The 22032-nt window shown below is 52.0% G+C and overlaps 1 protein-coding gene across 1 annotated transcript in view; it reads left to right on the plus strand.

The window, feature by feature from the left end:
• LOC116938259 (uncharacterized) overlaps window positions 1-22032 on the plus strand; it is a 44455-nt gene continuing 22423 nt past the window's right edge. Inside the window, exons 1-3 of the mRNA XM_076064559.1 lie at window positions 1-863; window positions 2346-2480; window positions 15040-15200. Of these exons, the coding sequence (XP_075920674.1) occupies window positions 861-863; window positions 2346-2480; window positions 15040-15200 (299 nt within the window). The 5' untranslated portion in view covers window positions 1-860. The remainder of the gene's footprint in view (window positions 864-2345; window positions 2481-15039; window positions 15201-22032) is intronic.

Here is a 22032-nt window from a genome sequence, read left to right on the forward strand (position 1 = left end):
AGCTACATTTCCGATTACGATCTCCCCACCCACGTGGCTAGCAACGCGGTTGCCAAGGGGTGGCGAAAGTAGCTCCTCCCCCTCCTCACCCGCAGCGCTCCGCCCCGCCCCCAACTCCGTCACCACGCCCCTCCCCTCGACGACCGTTGCCACGGGAGACGTGTCAACACGCCCCGACCTTGACGACCGTTGCCATGGAGACGTGTAAACACGATAGCCCCTCCCACTTCTTCCTGAGTCGACAAGAAACGGATTTTTGTGTTCAACTCGCGGAGAGAGAGATTTTTAAAAAAAATGTATTTTATTAACTAAATAAGAAATAAACCTTTTTTTTAAAAGATACTTTCGTTCATCTCGCTTCGGCATCTCGGGGAGAGATTTTTTTTATATTTTATTTGATAAACAAAATAAGAAATTAACGTAGTAAAAAATGTGTTTTGTTTAAAATAAAGCTCTGGGTTGAGAGAGATTTTTATTTTATTTATTTCATGAACGAAAAAAAAAGATCAATATTATTATCGTGAAAAAATTTGTTAGTGTTCATCTCCGCTACCATAGCTCGATAGAGATTTCTATTTTATGTTAAAAACCCCCCAAAAAAAATAACTCGATAAAAGTTTTAAAAATAAATTGTTTTGTTAATCTTGCGACGATAGCTCGGGTCGAGATTGAAACAAATATTATAAACAAAATTAAAAAAAAAACGTTTAAAACAAATTGTTTTTAAAATCTTCTAGCCGTTGAAAGAGAGAGAGAGAGCGGTTTCAATAGTAACACTAGTCGATTAGAGTTGTAGTAGTAGTCGTAGTATTAATAATAGTCACAGTTAATAGTTAATCAGGCCGATATCTTCATAAGACATGGTGAGTGATTACTTAGTGATTGTGGTGGTGGTGGTGATGGTGGTGGTGATGGTGGTGGTGATGGTGGTGATGATGGTGGTGGTGGTGGTGATGGTGGTGGTGGTGATGGTGGTGATGGTGGTGGTGATGGTGATGGTGGTGATGGTGGTGATGGTGGTGGTGATGGTGGTGGTGGTGATGATGGTGGTGGTGGTGGTGGTGATGGTGGTGGTGATGATGGTGGTGATGATGATGATGATGGTGGTGGTGGTGATGGTGGTGGTGGTGGTGGTGATGGTGGTGATGGTGGTGGTGGTGATGGTGGTGATGGTGGTGATGGTGATGATGGTGGTGGTGGTCATGGTGGTGGTGATGGTGGTGGTGATGATGGTGGTGGTGAAGGTGGTGATGGTGGTGATGGTGGTGGTGATTGTGGTGGTGATGGTGGTGATGGTAGTGGTGATGGTGATGGTGGTGGTGATGGTGGTGATGGTGGTGGTGATGGTGGTGGTGATGGTGGTGATGGTGATGATGGTGGTGGTCATGGTGGTGGTGATGGTGGTGGTGATGATGGTGGTGGTGAAGGTGGTGATGGTGGTGATGGTGGTGGTGGTGATGGTGGTGATGGTGGTGATGGTGATGATGGTGGTGGTCATGGTGGTGGTGATGGTGGTGGTGATGATGGTGGTGGTGAAGGTGGTGATGGTGGTGATGGTGGTGGTGGTGATGGTGGTGGTGGTGGTGATGGTGGTGATGGTAGTGGTGGTGATGGTGGTGGTGATGGTGGTGATGGTGGTGGTGGTGGTGGTGATGATGATGGTGGTGATGGTGGTGATGGTGGTGATGGTGGTGGTGATGGTGGTGATGGTGATGATGGTGGTGGTGGTCATGGTGGTGGTGATGGTGGTGGTGATGATGGTGGTGGTGAAGGTGGTGATGGTGGTGATGGTGGTGGTGATGGTGGTGGTGGTGGTGATGATGGTGGTGATGGTAGTGGTGATGGTAGTGGTGGTAATGGTTGTATTTGTGGTGATGGTGGTGATGTTCTACTGATGAATGTGATAATGATGATGCTACTGATGATGATGATACTGACGATGATGCTGATGATGATGCTACTGATGATGATGCTGATGATGATAATGATGATGCTGATGATGATGCTGATGATGATAATGATGATGATGATGCTGATGATGATGCTGATGATGATGCTACTGATGATGATGCTACTGATGATGCTGATGATGATGATACTACTGATGATGATACTACTGATAATGATGCTACTGATGATGATGATACAGATGATGCTACTGATGATGATGATGATGATGCTACTGATGATGCTACTGATGATGATGATGCTACTGATGATGATGCTGATGCTACTACTACTGATGCTGATGATGCTACTGATAATGATGATGCTACTGATGATGATGATGATGCTACTGATGATGATGATAATGCTACTGATGATGCTGCTGCCGCTGCGTGCAGGCCACCATCACCTCCTCGTCGTCCACCTTCCCGTCGTCCACCACCCAGCCGGTCGCCCGCGGGCGACGCGGCCGCTCCCGGCGATACCGGCGCGTGGGAGACGGAGCACACGTGGATCACGATCTGTTCGCGAGCGTGAGGAGTCCACCATCATAGTCCACCTTCATAGTCCACCATCACCTAGTCCACCATCACCTAGTCCACCACCTACACCACCTACACCACCACCTACACCACCACACGTGGATCACGATCTGTTCGCGAGCGTGAGGAGTCCACCTTTATAGTCCACCTTCATAGTCCACCTTCATAGTCCACCACCTACACCACCACCTACACCACCTACACCACCACACGTGGATCACGATCTGTTCGCGAGCGTGAGGAGTCCACCCTTATAGTCCACCACCTAGTCCACCATCACCTAGTCCACCACCACCTACACCACCACCACCTACACCACCTACACCACCACCACACGTGGATCACGATCTGTTCGCGAGCGTGAGGAGTCCACCCTTATAGTCCACCTTCATAGTCCACCATCACCTAGTCCACCATCACCTAGTCCACCACCACCGACACTACCACCTACACCACCTACACCACCACCACACGTGGATCACGATCTGTTCGCGAGCGTGAGGAGTCCACCCTTATAGTCCACCTTCATAGTCCACCATCACCTAGTCCACCATCACCTAGTCCACCACCACCGACACTACCACCTACACCACCTACACCACCACCACACGTGGATCACGATCTGTTCGCGAGCGTGAGGAGTCCACCCTTATAGTCCACCTTCATAGTCCACCATCACCTAGTCCACCATCACCTAGTCTACCACCTACACCACCTACACCACCTACACCACCACCTACACCACCACCTACACCACCACACGTGGATCACGATCTGTTCGCGAGCGTGAGGAGTCCACCATCATAGTCCACCATCACCTAGTCCACCACCACCTACACCACCTACACCACCTACACCACCACACGTGGATCACGATCTGTTCGCGAGCGTGAGGAGTCCACCATCATAGTCCACCATCACCTAGTCCACCACCACCTACACCACCTACACCACCTACACCACCACACGTGGATCACGATCTGTTCGCGAGCGTGAGGAGTCCACCTTCATAGTCCACCACCTAGTCCACCACCTACACCACCTACACCACCTACACCACCACACGTGGATCACGATCTGTTCGCGAGCGTGAGGAGTCCACCTTTATAGTCCACCACCTACACCACCTACACCACCTACACCACCACCTACACCACCACCTACACCACCACACGTGGATCACGATCTGTTCGCGAGCGTGAGGAGTCCACCCTCATAGTCCACCACCTAGTCCACCACCACCTACACCACCTACACCACCACCTACACCACCACACGTGGATCACGATCTGTTCGCGAGCGTGAGGAGTCCACCTTTATAGTCCACCACCTACACCACCTACACCACCTACACCACCACACGTGGATCACGATCTGTTCGCGAGCGTGAGGAGTCCACCATCATAGTCCACCATCACCTAGTCCACCACCACCTACACCACCTACACCACCTACACCACCTCCTACACCACCTACACCACCTACACCACCACCTACACCACCTACACCACCACACGTGGATCACGATCTGTTCGCGAGCGTGAGGAGTCCACCTTTATAGTCCACCATCACCTAGTCCACCACCTAGTCCACCACCACCTACACCACCTACACCACCTACACCACCACCACCTACACCACCACCTACACCACCACACGTGGATCACGATCTGTTCGCGAGCGTGAGGAGTCCACCTTTATAGTCCACCACCCTTATAGTCCACCACCTACACCACCACCTACACCACCTACACCACCACCTACACCACCACACGTGGATCACGATCTGTTCGCGAGCGTGAGGAGTCCACCTTTATAGTCCACCATCACCTAGTCCACCACCTAGTCCACCACCACCTACACCACCTACACCACCTACACCACCACCACCTACACCACCTACACCACCACACGTGGATCACGATCTGTTCGCGAGCGTGAGGAGTCCACCTTCACCTCATAGTCCACCATCACCTAGTCCACCACCTAGTCCACCACCACCTACACCACCTACACCACCTACACCACCACCACATACACCACCTACACCACCACACGTGGATCACGATCTGTTCGCGAGCGTGAGGAGTCCACCCTTATAGTCCACCTTTATAGTCCACCACCTACACCACCTACACCACCTACACCACCACACGTGGATCACGATCTGTTCGCGAGCGTGAGGAGTCCACCCTTATAGTCCACCTTTATAGTCCACCACCTACACCACCTACACCACCTACACCACCACACGTGGATCACGATCTGTTCGCGAGCGTGAGGAGTCCACCCTTATAGTCCACCTTTATAGTCGACCACCTACACCACCTACACCACCTACACCACCACACGTGGATCACGATCTGTTCGCGAGCGTGAGGAGTCCACCATCATAGTCCACCATCACCTAGTCCACCACCACCTAGTCTACCACCTACACCACCTACACCACCTACACCACCACCTACACCACCTACACCTCCACCACCACCACCTACACCACCACCACCTACACCACCACCTACACCACCACCTACACCACCACACGTGGATCACGATCTGTTCGCGAGCGTGAGGAGTCCACCCTTATAGTCCACCTTCATAGTCCACCACCTACACCACCTACACCACCACCTACACCACCTACACCTCCACCACCACCACCTACACCACCACCACCTACACCACCACCTACACCACCACCTACACCACCACCTACACCACCACCTACACCACCACCACACGTCGATCACGATCTGTTCGCGAGCGTGAGGAGTCCACCTTCATAGTCCACCACCTAGTCAACCACCACCTACACCACCTACACCACCTCCTACACCACCACCTACACCACCACCACACGTGGATCACGATCTGTTCGCGAGCGTGAGGAGTCCACCTTTATAGTCCACCACCTAGTCCACCATCACCTAGTCTACCACCTACACCACCTACACCACCACCTACACCACCACCACACGTGGATCACGAACTGTTCGCGAGCGTGAGGAGTCCACCATCATAGTCCACCTTCAACTAGTCCACCACCACCTACACCACCTACACCACCACCTACACCACCTACACCACCACCTACACCACCTACACCACCTACACCACCACCTACACCACCACACGTGGATCACGAACTGTTCGCGAGCGTGAGGAGTCCACCCTTATAGTCCACCTTCACCTAGTCCACCACCACCTACACCACCTCCTACACCACCTACACCACCACCTACACCACCACACGTGGATCACGAACTGTTCGCGAGCGTGAGGAGTCCACCATCATAGTCCACCTTCAACTAGTCCACCACCACCTACACCACCTACACCACCACCTACACCACCTACACCACCACCTACACCACCACCTACACCACCTACACCACCTACACCACCACACGTGGATCACGAACTGTTCGCGAGCGTGAGGAGTCCACCCTTATAGTCCACCTTCACCTAGTCCACCACCACCTACACCACCTCCTACACCACCTACACCACCACCTACACCACCACACGTGGATCACGAACTGTTCGCGAGCGTGAGGAGTCCACCTTCACCTCATAGTCCACCACCATAGTCCACCACCTACACCACCACCTACACCACCTTCACCACCACCTACACCACCTACACCACCTACACCACCTCCTACACCACCTACACCACCTACACCACCACCTACACCACCACCTACACCTCCTACACCACCTACACCACCTACACCACCACCTACACCACCACCTACACCACCTACACCACCTACACCACCACCTACACCACCTACACCACCACCTACACCACCACACGTGGATCACGATCTGTTCGCGAGCGTGAGGAGTCCACCCTCATAGTCCACCACCTAGTCCACCACCACCTACACCACCTACACCACCACCTACACCACCACACGTGGATCACGATCTGTTCGCGAGCGTGAGGAGTCCACCCTTATAGTCCACCTTTATAGTCCACCACCTACACCACCTACACCACCTACACCACCACACGTGGATCACGATCTGTTCGCGAGCGTGAGGAGTCCACCTTTATAGTCCACCACCTACACCACCTACACCACCTACACCACCACACGTGGATCACGATCTGTTCGCGAGCGTGAGGAGTCCACCATCATAGTCCACCATCACCTAGTCCACCACCACCTACACCACCTCCTACACCACCTACACCACCTCCTACACCACCTACACCACCTACACCACCACCTACACCACCTACACCACCACACGTGGATCACGATCTGTTCGCGAGCGTGAGGAGTCCACCTTTATAGTCCACCATCACCTAGTCCACCACCTAGTCCACCACCACCTACACCACCTACACCACCTACACCACCACCACCTACACCACCACCTACACCACCACACGTGGATCACGATCTGTTCGCGAGCGTGAGGAGTCCACCTTTATAGTCCACCACCCTTATAGTCCACCACCTACACCACCACCTACACCACCTACACCACCACCTACACCACCACACGTGGATCACGATCTGTTCGCGAGCGTGAGGAGTCCACCTTTATAGTCCACCATCACCTAGTCCACCACCTAGTCCACCACCACCTACACCACCTACACCACCTACACCACCACCACCTACACCACCTACACCACCACACGTGGATCACGATCTGTTCGCGAGCGTGAGGAGTCCACCTTCACCTCATAGTCCACCATCACCTAGTCCACCACCTAGTCCACCACCACCTACACCACCTACACCACCTACACCACCACCACCTACACCACCTACACCACCACACGTGGATCACGATCTGTTCGCGAGCGTGAGGAGTCCACCCTTATAGTCCACCTTTATAGTCCACCACCTACACCACCTACACCACCTACACCACCACACGTGGATCACGATCTGTTCGCGAGCGTGAGGAGTCCACCCTTATAGTCCACCTTTATAGTCCACCACCTACACCACCTACACCACCTACACCACCACACGTGGATCACGATCTGTTCGCGAGCGTGAGGAGTCCACCCTTATAGTCCACCTTTATAGTCGACCACCTACACCACCTACACCACCTACACCACCACACGTGGATCACGATCTGTTCGCGAGCGTGAGGAGTCCACCATCATAGTCCACCATCACCTAGTCCACCACCACCTAGTCTACCACCTACACCACCTACACCACCTACACCACCACCTACACCACCTACACCTCCACCACCACCACCTACACCACCACCACCTACACCACCACCTACACCACCACCTACACCACCACACGTGGATCACGATCTGTTCGCGAGCGTGAGGAGTCCACCCTTATAGTCCACCTTCATAGTCCACCACCTACACCACCTACACCACCACCTACACCACCTACACCTCCACCACCACCACCTACACCACCACCACCTACACCACCACCTACACCACCACCTACACCACCACCTACACCACCACCTACACCACCACCACACGTCGATCACGATCTGTTCGCGAGCGTGAGGAGTCCACCTTCATAGTCCACCACCTAGTCAACCACCACCTACACCACCTACACCACCTCCTACACCACCACCTACACCACCACCACACGTGGATCACGATCTGTTCGCGAGCGTGAGGAGTCCACCTTTATAGTCCACCACCTAGTCCACCATCATCTAGTCTACCACCTACACCACCTACACCACCACCTACACCACCACCACACGTGGATCACGAACTGTTCGCGAGCGTGAGGAGTCCACCATCATAGTCCACCTTCAACTAGTCCACCACCACCTACACCACCTACACCACCACCTACACCACCTACACCACCACCTACACCACCTACACCACCTACACCACCACCTACACCACCACACGTGGATCACGAACTGTTCGCGAGCGTGAGGAGTCCACCCTTATAGTCCACCTTCACCTAGTCCACCACCACCTACACCACCTCCTACACCACCTACACCACCACCTACACCACCACACGTGGATCACGAACTGTTCGCGAGCGTGAGGAGTCCACCATCATAGTCCACCTTCAACTAGTCCACCACCACCTACACCACCTACACCACCACCTACACCACCTACACCACCACCTACACCACCACCTACACCACCTACACCACCTACACCACCACACGTGGATCACGAACTGTTCGCGAGCGTGAGGAGTCCACCCTTATAGTCCACCTTCACCTAGTCCACCACCACCTACACCACCTCCTACACCACCTACACCACCACCTACACCACCACACGTGGATCACGAACTGTTCGCGAGCGTGAGGAGTCCACCTTCACCTCATAGTCCACCACCATAGTCCACCACCTACACCACCACCTACACCACCTTCACCACCACCTACACCACCTACACCACCTACACCACCTCCTACACCACCTACACCACCTACACCACCACCTACACCACCACCTACACCTCCTACACCACCTACACCACCTACACCACCACCTACACCACCACCTACACCACCTACACCACCTACACCACCACCTACACCACCTACACCACCTACACCACCACACGTGGATCACGATCTGTTCGCGAGCGTGAGGAGTCCACCATCATAGTCCACCTTCACCTAGTCCACCACCTAGTCCACCACCACCTACACCACCTACACCACCTACACCACCACCACACGTGGATCACGATCTGTTCGCGAGCGTGAGGAGTCCACCTTCACCTCATAGTCCACCACCATAGTCCACCATCACCTAGTCCACCATCACCTAGTCTACCACCTACACCACCTACACCACCACCTACACCACCACCTACACCACCACCTACACCACCTACACCACCACCTACACCACCACCACACGTGGATCACGAACTGTTCGCGAGCGTAAGGAGTCCACCCTTATAGTCCACCTTCATAGTCCACCATCACCTAGTCCACCATCACCTAGTCCACCATCACCTACACTACCACCTACACCACCTCCACCACCACACGTGGATCACGAACTGTTCGCGAGCGTGAGGAGTCCACCCTTATAGTCCACCTTCATAGTCCACCATCACCTAGTCCACCACCTAGTCCACCACCACCTACACCACCTACACCACCTACACCACCACCTACACCACCTACACCACCTACACCACCACACGTGGATCACGAACTGGTCGCGAGCGTGAGGAGTCCACCTTTATAGTCCACCACCTAGTCCACCACCACCACCTACACCACCTACACCACCACCTACACCACCACACGTTGATCACGAACTGTTCGCGAGCGTGAGGAGTCCACCTTCACCTCATAGTCCACCATCACCTAGTCCACCACCTAGTCCACCACCACCTACACCACCTACACCACCACACGTGGATCACGAACTGTTCGCGAGCGTGAGGAGTCCACCTTCACATAGTCCACCATCATAGTCCACCACCTACACCACCACCACCTACACCACCACCTACACCACCACCTACACCACCACCTACACCACCACACGTTGATCACGAACTGTTCGCGAGCGTGAGGAGTCCACCTTCATAGTCCACCTTTATAGTCCACCACCTAGTCCACCACCTAGTCCACCACCACCTACACCATCTACACCACCACACGTGGATCACGAACTGTTCGCGAGCGTGAGGAGTCCACCATCATAGTCCACCTTCAACAAGTCCACCACCACCTACACCACCTACACCACCACCTACACCACCTACACCACCACCTACACCACCTACACCACCTACACCACCACCTACACCACCACACGTGGATCACGAACTGTTCGCGAGCGTGAGGAGTCCACCCTTATAGTCCACCTTCACCTAGTCCACTACCTAGTCCACCACCACCTACACCACCTACACCACCTCCTACACCACCTACACCACCTACACCACCACACGTGGATCACGAACTGTTCGCGAGCGTGAGGAGTCCACCCTTATAGTCCACCTTCACCTAGTCCACTACCTAGTCCACCACCACCTACACCACCTACACCACCTCCTACACCACCTACACCACCTACACCACCACACGTGGATCACGAACTGTTCGCGAGCGTGAGGAGTCCACCTTTATAGTCCACCTTCATAGTCCACCACCTACACCACCACCACCACCTACACCACCTACACCACCTACACCACCACCTACACCACCACCTACACCACCACACGTGGATCACGAACTGTTCGCGAGCGTGAGGAGTCCACCTTTATAGTCCACCTTCACCTAGTCCACCACCACCTACACCACCTACACCACCACCTACACCACCACCTACACCACCTACACCACCTACACCACCACACGTGGATCACGAACTGTTCGCGAGCATGAGGAGTCCACCTTTATAGTCCACCTTCACCTAGTCCACCACCACCTACACCACCTACACCACCACCTACACCACCACCTACACCACCTACACCACCTACACCACCACCTACACCACCTACACCACCACACGTTCTCACGAACTGTTCGCGAGCGTGAGGAGTCCACCCTTATAGTCCACCTTCACCTAGTCCACCACCTAGTCCACCACCACCTACACCACCTACACCACCACACGTGGATCACGAACTGTTCGCGAGCGTGAGGAGTCCACCTTCATAGTCCACCATCATAGTCCACCACCTAGTCCACCACCTAGTCCACCACCACCTACACCATCTACACCACCACACGTGGATCACGAACTGTTCGCGAGCGTGAGGAGTCCACCATCATAGTCCACCTTCAACTAGTCCACCACCACCTACACCACCTACACCACCACCTACACCACCTACACCACCACCTACACCACCTACACCACCTACACCACCTACACCACCACACGTGGATCACGAACTGTTCGCGAGCGTGAGGAGTCCACCCTTATAGTCCACCTTCACCTAGTCCACTACCTAGTCCACCACCACCTACACCACCTACACCACCTACACCACCACACGTGGATCACGAACTGTTCGCGAGCGTGAGGAGTCCACCCTTATAGTCCACCTTCATAGTCCACCATCACCTAGTCCACCATCACCTAGTCTACCACCTACACCACCACACGTGGATCACGAACTGTTCGCGAGCGTGAGGAGTCCACCATCATAGTCCACCACCTAGTCCACCACCACCTACACCACCTACACCACCACCTACACCACCTACACCACCTACACCACCACCTACACCACCACCTACACCACCACCACACGTGGATCACGAACTGTTCGCGAGCGTGAGGAGTCCACCTTTATAGTCCACCATCACCTAGTCCACCACCTAGTCCACCACCACCTACACCACCTACACCACCTCCTACACCACCTACACCACCACCTACACCACCTACACCACCTACACCACCACCTACACCACCACACGTGGATCACGAACTGTTCGCGAGCGTGAGGAGTCCACTTTTATAGTCCACCATCACCTAGTCCACCACCTAGTCCACCACCACCTACACCACCACCTACACCACCACCACTACACCACCACCTACACCACCACCACACGTGGATCACGAACTGTTCGCGAGCGTGAGGAGTCCACCTTCATAGTCCACCTTCATAGTCCACCATCACCTAGTCCGCCACCTAGTCCACCACCACCTACACCACCACCACTACACCACCACCTACACCACCACCACACGTGGATCACGATCTGTTCGCGAGCGTGAGGAGTCCACCTTCATAGTCCACCATCACCTAGTCCACCATCACCTAGTCTACCACCTACACCACCTACACCACCACACGTGGATCACGAACTGTTCGCGAGCGTGAGGAGTACACCTTCATAGTCCACCTTCATAGTCCACCATCACCTAGTCCACCATCACCTAGTCCACCTTCACCTAGTCCACCACCACCTACACCACCTACACCACCACCTACACCACCTACACCACCACACGTCGATCACGAACTGTTCCCGAGCGTGAGGAGTCCACCTTCACCTAGTCCACCATCACCTAGTCCACCACCCTTATAGTCCACCATCACCTCATAGTCCACCCTTATAGTCCACCACCTACACCACCTACACCACCACCTACACCACCTACACCACCCTCATAGTCCACCACCTACACCCTCATAGTCCACCACCACCACACGTGGATCACGAACTGTTCGCGAGCGTGAGGAGTCCACCCTTATAGTCCACCATCACCTAGTCCACTACCTAGTCCACCACCACCTACACCACCTACACCACCACACGTGGATCACGAACTGTTCGCGAGCGTGAGGAGTCCACCCTTATAGTCCACCATCACCTAGTCCACCACCTAGTCCACCACCACCTACACCACCTACACCACCTACACCACCACACGTTGATCACGAACTGTTCGCGAGCGTGAGGAGTCCACCTTCACCTCATAGTCCACCATCACCTAGACCACCACCTAGTCCACCACCACCTACACCACCTACACCACCACCTACACCACCTACACCACCTACACCACCTACACCACCTACACCACCACCTACACCACCTACACCACCACCTACACCACCACCTACACCACCACACGTGGATCACGAACTGTTCGCGAGCGTGAGGAGTCCACCTTCACCTTCATAGTCCACCTTCATAGTCCACCACCTAGTCCACCACCACCTACACCACGTACACCACCACCTACACCACCTACACCACCACCTACACCACCTACACCACCACCAACACCACCTACACCACCACCACCATCACCTACACCACCTCATAGTCCACCCTCATAGTCCACCACCTACACCATTATAGTCCACCACCTACACCACCACACGTGGAGCACGAACTGTTCGCTAGCGTGAGGAGTCCACCATCACCTAGTCCACCACCCTCATAGTCAACCACCTCCACCATCACCTACACCACCACCACCACCACCCTCCTAGTCTACCATCACCTCATCCACCCTCATAGTCCACCACCACCCTCCTAGTCCACCTCCACGACCTTCACCACCACACGTGGAGCACGAACTGTTCGCTAGTGTGAGGAGTCCACCACCTCATCCTCCACCTCCTAGTCCACCCTTCTAGTCCACCACCTCCACCACCACCTCCACCCTCCTAGTCCACCATCTCCACCACGTCCATCCTCCTAGTCCACCACCATCACCACCACCACCACCACAACCACCACCACCACCACCACCATCACCACCACCACCATCACCACCACCACCATCACCACCACCATCACCATCACCACCACCACCACCACCACCACAACCACCACCACCATCACCACCACCACCATCACCACCACCACCATCACCACCACCATCACCATCACCACCACCACCACCACCACAACCACCACCACCATCACCACCACCACCATCATCACCACCATCACCACCACCACCATCACCACCATCACCACCACCATCACCACCACCACCATCATCACCACCACCACCATCACCACCACCATCATCACCACCACCACCACCATCACCACCACCACCACCATCATCACCACCATCACCACCACCATCACCACCATCACCATCACCACCACCACCACCATCACCACCACCACCACCACCACAACCACCACCACCACAACCACCACCACCATCACCACCATCACCATCACCACCACCACCACAACCATCACCACCACCATCACCACCACCATCACCACCATCACCATCACCACCAGCATCACCACCATCACCACCATCACCATCACCACCATCACCACCATCACCATCACCACCAGCATCACCACCATCACCACCATCACCATCACCACCATCACCACCATCACCATCACCACCATCACCACCACCACCACCATCACCACCATCACCACCACCATCACCACCACCACCACCACCACCATCACCACCATCACCATCACCACCATCACCATCATCACCACCACCATCACCACCACCATCACCATCACCACCATCATCACCATCACCACCATCACCATCACCACCATCACCACCATCACCATCACCACCAGCATCACCACCATCACCACCATCACCATCACCACCATCACCACCATCACCATCACCACCACCACCATCACCACCACCACCACCACCATCACCACTATCACCACCATCACCACCACCACCACCACCATCACCACCATCACCACCATCACCATCACCACCAGCATCACCATCACCACCATCACCACTACCATCACCACCACCATCACCACCATCACCACCATCATCACCATCATCACCACCACCATCACCATCACCACCATCACCATCATCGCCACCATCACCATCACCACCATCACCACCACCACCATCACCACCACCACCACCATCACCACCACCACCACCACCATCATCACCACCATCACCACCATCACCACCACCACCACCATCACCACCACCACCACCACCATCATCACCACCATCACCACCATCACCACCATCACCACCATCATCACCACCATCACCACCATCACCACCACCACCACCACCATCACCATGGTGACGCCGATGTTGTTGCTATGGTTACAGGCCCCGTGCCGCGCCGATTCGGCACCGCCCATCCCCGGTCGCCCCAGCAACGGCGGCGTTGCCGGGGGTCGCCATGGCAACGGGAGCGGAGTTTCCGGGGGTCGCCATGGCAACGTGGAGACGCTCCACCTCATCACCAGGGACCTCGTGAGGCTGCTGAGGTGGGTCACGTGGTCAGCCTCATCACCACCATCACCATCATCACCACCACCATCATCACCATCACCACCATCATCACCATCACCACCATCACCACCACCATCACCACCATCACCACCATCACCACCACCATCACCACCACCATCACCATCATCACCATCATCACCATCACCACCATCACCACCACCATCACCACCATCATCACCACCATCACCATCACCACCATTACCACCATCATCACCATCATCACCACCACCACCATCACCATCACCACCATCATCACCATCATCACCATCATCACCATCACCACCACCATCATCACCATCACCACCATCATCACCACCATCATCACCATCACCACCATCACCACCACCATCACCACCATCATCACCATCATCACCATCACCACCACCATCATCACCATCACCACCATCATCACCATCACCACCATCACCACCACCATCATCACCATCACCACCATCATCACCATCACCACCACCATCATCACCATCACCACCACCATCAACAACAACAACCGCCATTCGCCACTAAGTGGCGGTGACGTCACCACGACGCTTGTGCCAGGCTATGTGCACCTTGAGGCCACGTGAAGTGTCGAACGCCCGCTGGCAGGAGGTCACGGGGCAGACCCAGCAGGTGCCACGGGTCGACTGACTGAGATGACTGGCTGATGCACCACCTGTGCCCCCTACTGTGCCAACCTGCTGTGCTTTAGCCACCCGGCGCTCCGCTCGTTGTTGTGAGCGTCGCTCCTCCGCCCTCCGTTGTTGTTGGAGGGCGACTGCCTCCAACTGCCCAGTAGCGTCCTTCACGAGCCTCCTCCACAGAGGCCAATCTTGACACCGCTGGTACCAGTCATCGGCAAGTCCACTCAGCTCCACGTCCTCCTGTACCACATCACTCCATCTCTTCTCTAGCCCGTGCCGCGCCCGCTTAGCCCCCTCAATCCGGCCAAACAAAAGCTGTTTCGGCATGCGGTGGCTGGGCATGCGGGCTACATGACCCAGCCATCGCAGCCTTGCCCGCCGGAGGAGCTCATCGATGGGACCTTGCCCAGATCTTTCAAAGATTTGTGAGCTCCTCACACCACCACCATCACCACCGTCATCACCACCATCACCACCATCATCATCATCACCATCACCACCATCATCATCACCACCATCATCATCACCACCACCACCATCAGCACCATCACCACCATCACCATCATCACCACCACCATCACCATCATCATCACCACCATCACCACCACCCCCACCACCGCCATCACCACCACCACCATCATCACCACCACCACCACCATCACCACCACCACCATCACCACCACCATCACCACCACCACCACCATCATCACCATCACCACCATCACCACCACCATCACCACCACCACCACCATCACCATCATCACCATCACCACCACCACCACCACCACCATCACCACCACCATCACCATCACCACCACCACCATCACCACCACCACCATCACCACCACCATCATCACCATCACCACCATCACCACCATCACCACCACCACCACCATCACCATCATCACCATCACCACCATCACCATCGCCGCCAGGCCGCTAGGCCGCCAGGCCGCCGGGCCGCTAGTCCGCTAGTCCGCTAGTCCGCTAGACCGCTAGGCCGCTAGTCCGCTAGTCCGCTAGGCCGCTAGACCGCTAGGCCGCCAGTCCGCTAGGCCGCCAGTCCGCTAGGCCGCTAGGCCGCTAGGCCACTAGGCCGCCAGTCCGCTAGGCCGCCAGTCCGCTAGGCCGCTAGTCCGCTAGTCCGCTAGACCGCTAGACCGCCAGGCCGCTAGGCCGCTAGACCGCTAGGCCGCTAGACTGCTAGGCCGCTAGGCCGCTAGACTGCTAGGCCGCTAGACCGCTAGGCCACTAGGCCGCTAGGCCGCTAGACCGCTAGGCCGCTAGACTGCTAGGCCGCTAGACCGCTAGACCGCTGGGCCGCTAGGCCGCTAGTCCGCTAGACCGCTAGACCGCTAGGCCGCCAGGCCGCTAGGCCGCTAGTCCGCTAGACCGCTAGACTGCCAGGCCGCTAGGCCGCTAGTCCGCTAGACCGCTAGACCGCCAGGCCGCTAGGCCGCTAGTCCGCTAGACCGCTAGACCGCTAGACCGCTAGGCCGCTAGTCCGCTAGACCGCCAGGCCGCTAGGCCGCTAGTCCGCTAGTCCGCTAGACCGCCAGGCCGCCGGGCCGCCAGGCGATTCATCGGCGGCTTTTGTTAGCCGGCGGAAGCCTCGCGAACCGCTCATTTTCCCACGCCCGCGGACTTCGAACGAACGAACCCGGCGAGTTCGGAACCTCCGTTCGAAGCCTAAGCCCCTTGGCTTGTTGGTGGTGGTGACGTAGAGAAAGAGAGGCAATGAAATTAATCCAGTAGCATGAACCAATGAGAAGCGGCCAAACGAACAACAGCGGCAGAGTCATCGCCGTCAGTCACAGCGGGAACAATTTGATGAAAGTGGCGTTCGTTTTTTTGTTTTTTTGTCTGTTTGTTTGTTTGTTTGTTGTTCCCCCCTTTCGCAACGTCGGCACGTCCGCGGAAGATGACGCTCGGCGTTGCGGCCCGTGATCATCTTGTCGCTTAACGTAATTTTTTTTTCCCATTATCTCATCGAGTTTCAACTCCTTCAAGCGACTTTGACGGAAAGAACCAACAATGTGGTGTTGTTGAGCGTTGATTCTGAGCTTTGGCGGCGGCAGGGATTTCACGTTTTGTTGGTTCCTCGGGTGGTAAAGTCACCGCGGCGCAGAGAGGGAGATGATTTTTTAAACGAACAAGCGTGTAAATATATGGAACGGTAAAATTCTCGCGGCGTTTCGACTGCTGCACGAGCGGCAACCGTCGTCAGGTGTGAAAACCACAGCAAGGGAAATAAAACACGGAGGCGATTTTTAACCGAGCGAGAAGATGGATTCTGGGCTTAGCAATCATTGGAAAGATTTGATAAACCATTTCGCATCTTAATTGATTGTTCACGCTTACTGTGAGAGATTCGTTCATGAGGCTATCCACGTGTAGAAACACGGAGGCGATTTTAACCGAGCGAGATGGATTCTCGGCTTAGCAATCATTGGAAGGATTCGATAAACCATTTCGGGGTCTTAATTGATTGTTCACGCTTACGGCTACCGTGAGAGATTCGTTCACGAGGCTATCCACGTGTACAAACACGGAGACAATTTCAACCGAGAAGATGGATTCTGGGCTTAGCAATCATTGGAAGGATTCGATAAATCATTTCGGGCCTTAATTGATTGTTCACGCTTACGGCTACCATGAGAGATTCGTTCATGAGGCTATCCATGTATATAAACACGGAGACAATTTTAACGAGAAGATGGATTCTGGGCTTAGCAATCATTGGAAGGATTCGATAAACCATTTCGGGTCTTAATTGATTGTTCACGCTTACCATGAGAGATTCGTTCACGAGGCTATCCACGTATACAAACACGGAGACAATTTCAACCGAGAAGATGGATTCTGGGCTTAGCAATCATTGCAAGGATTTGATAAACCATTTCGGGTCTTAATTGATTGTTCACGCTTACCATGAGAGATTCGTTCACGAGGCTATCCACGTGTACAAACACGGAGACAATTTCAACCGAGAAGATGGATTCTGGGCTTAGCATTCATTGGAAGGATTTGATAAACTATTTCTGGTCTTAATTGATTGTTCACGCTTACGGTGGCTTTCGGTGAAGTCACCACGTTGAAGGGAAACAATAAAATAATAAGATTCACATAAAACAATACAATTCTGACTGCTTTGTGTTGCAGTCGAAACGTCGTGAGAATTGTATTGTTATATATATTTTTTATTATTTTATTGTTTCCCTTCTACGTGGTGGTGACTTTACCCAAAGAACCAAGAACACTGATGGACTCGTATTCTCAGCTCTTTCAGTAAAGTCACGTTGGAAATGGAAAACAATAAAATAATAAAATCCACGCATATATAAAACGATAAAAATCTATTTTATCGTTTTAAAAATATATTTTTTACTATTTTATATATATCTTTTACTTCGCCGAAAGAGCTAAGAATATGAATTTGCTGCAGGCACGAAAGCTTCAGAATCAAAAATCGATGGACTCGTCCAATCTGAGCGAATTGGCAAAATCCGCCGGCCGTGGTTTTTCACAGCTGACGGTGATCGCCGATTCGTGTTTGCCGGAGTCGAAACGCCGCAATGGTTTAATCGTTTCATATACGCGTGTGTGTGTGTGTGTATTTTTTAAATTTGAAATGTTATTATTTTATCGTTCCCCCTTTCTAAGCGGCGGTGACTTTAACCGAAAGAACCAAGAGATTTGAGTTTCGAATCGTTGTTTGATTTTGTTTATTTTTCGGGGCGGGGGCGATGGGGTTTAAAAGGCGGCAACAACAACAACAACTACATCGACAACTACAACAACAACTACAAGAACAACAACAACTACAACAACAGCAATAACAACAACAACATCAACAACATCAACAACAACAACTACAACAACAACAACATCAACAACAACTACAACAACAACATCAACTACAACAACAACAACTACAACAGCAACAACTACAACATCATCAACATCATCATCCACAACAACAACAACATCATCATCATCATCAACAACATCATCATCATCAATAACATCAACAACTACAACAACAACATCAACAACAACAACAACATCAACAACATCAACAACAACATCAACAACAACATCAACAACAACATCAACAACATCATCATCAACAACATCAACAACAACTACAACAACATCATCAACAACATCAACAACAACAACAACATCAACAACAACAACATCATCATCAACAACATCAACAACAACTACAACAACATCATCAACAACAACAACACCATCAACAACAACAACATCAACATCAACATCATCATCAACAACATCAACAACAACAACATCATCAACAACAACATCAACAACAACATCAACAACAACATCAACATCATCATCATCAACAACAACAACAACATCAACAACATCATCATCATCAACAACATCAACATCAACAACAACAAACATCAACATCAACAACAACAACATCAACAACAACAACAACATCATCAACATCAACAACAACAACAACATCAACAACGACATCAACAACAACAACATCAACACCTACATCAACAACAACAACACCTACAACATCAACAACAACATCAACAACAACATCATCAACAACTACAACTACAACAACATCAACAACAACAACATCAACACCAACAACAACATCAACAACAACATCAACAACAACATCAACATCAACAACAACATCAACAACAACATCAACAACAACATCAACAACAACAACATCAACACCAACAACAACATCAACAACAACAACATCATCATCATCATCATCATCGACAACAACAACATCATCAACAACAACAACATCAACAACAACATCAACAACAACAACAACATCAACATCAACAACAACAACGACAATAACAACAACAACTACAATAACAACATCATCAACAACATCAACAACATCATCATCAACAACATCAACATCAGCAACTACAACAACAACAACATCAACAACAACATCATCAACAACAACAACATCAGCAACAACAACAACATCAACTACAACGACATCATCAACAACAACATCAACAACAACAACATCAACAACAACACCAACAACATCAACAACTACAACAACAATAACAACATCAACAACAACATCATCAACAACAACATCATCAACAACAACAACAACAACAACATCAACAACAACAACACCAACAACATCAACATCAACAACAACAACAACATCAACAACATCAACAACAACAACATCAACAACAACATCAACAACACCATCAACAACAACAACAACATCAACATCACCAACAACATCAACAACAACACCAACAACATCAACAACACCATCAACATCAACAACATCAACATCATCATCATCAACAACACCATCAACAACATCACCAACAACAACAACATCAACAACATCAACAACATCAACAACAACATCAACACCAACAACAACAACAACAACATCAACAACATCAACAACAACATCAACAACATCAACAACATCAACAACAACATCAACAACAACAACATCATCAACAACATCAACAACAACATCAACAACAACAACATCAACACCAACAACAACATCAACAACAACAACATCATCATCATCATCATCGACAACAACAACATCATCAACAACAACAACATCAACAACAACATCAACAACAACAACAACATCAACATCAACAACAACAACGACAATAACAACAACAACTACAATAACAACATCATCAACAACATCAACAACATCATCATCAACAACATCAACATCAGCAACTACAACAACAACAACATCAACAACAACATCATCAACAACAACAACATCAGCAACAACAACAACATCAACTACAACGACATCATCAACAACAACATCAACAACAACAACATCAACAACAACACCAACAACATCAACAACTACAACAACAATAACAACATCAACAACAACATCATCAACAACAACATCATCAACAACAACAACAACAACAACATCAACAACAACAACACCAACAACATCAACATCAACAACAACAACAACATCAACAACATCAACAACAACAACATCAACAACAACATCAACAACACCATCAACAACAACAACAACAACATCAACAACACCAACAACATCAACAACACCATCAACATCAACAACATCAACATCATCATCATCAACAACACCATC

Source organism: Petromyzon marinus, unplaced genomic scaffold (assembly GCF_048934315.1).
Source record: "Petromyzon marinus isolate PM22_M1 ecotype Great Lakes invasive population unplaced genomic scaffold, UKy_Petmar_22M1.pri1.0 PM_Scaffold_52, whole genome shotgun sequence".
Classification (NCBI taxonomy): domain Eukaryota; kingdom Metazoa; phylum Chordata; class Hyperoartia; order Petromyzontiformes; family Petromyzontidae; genus Petromyzon; species Petromyzon marinus.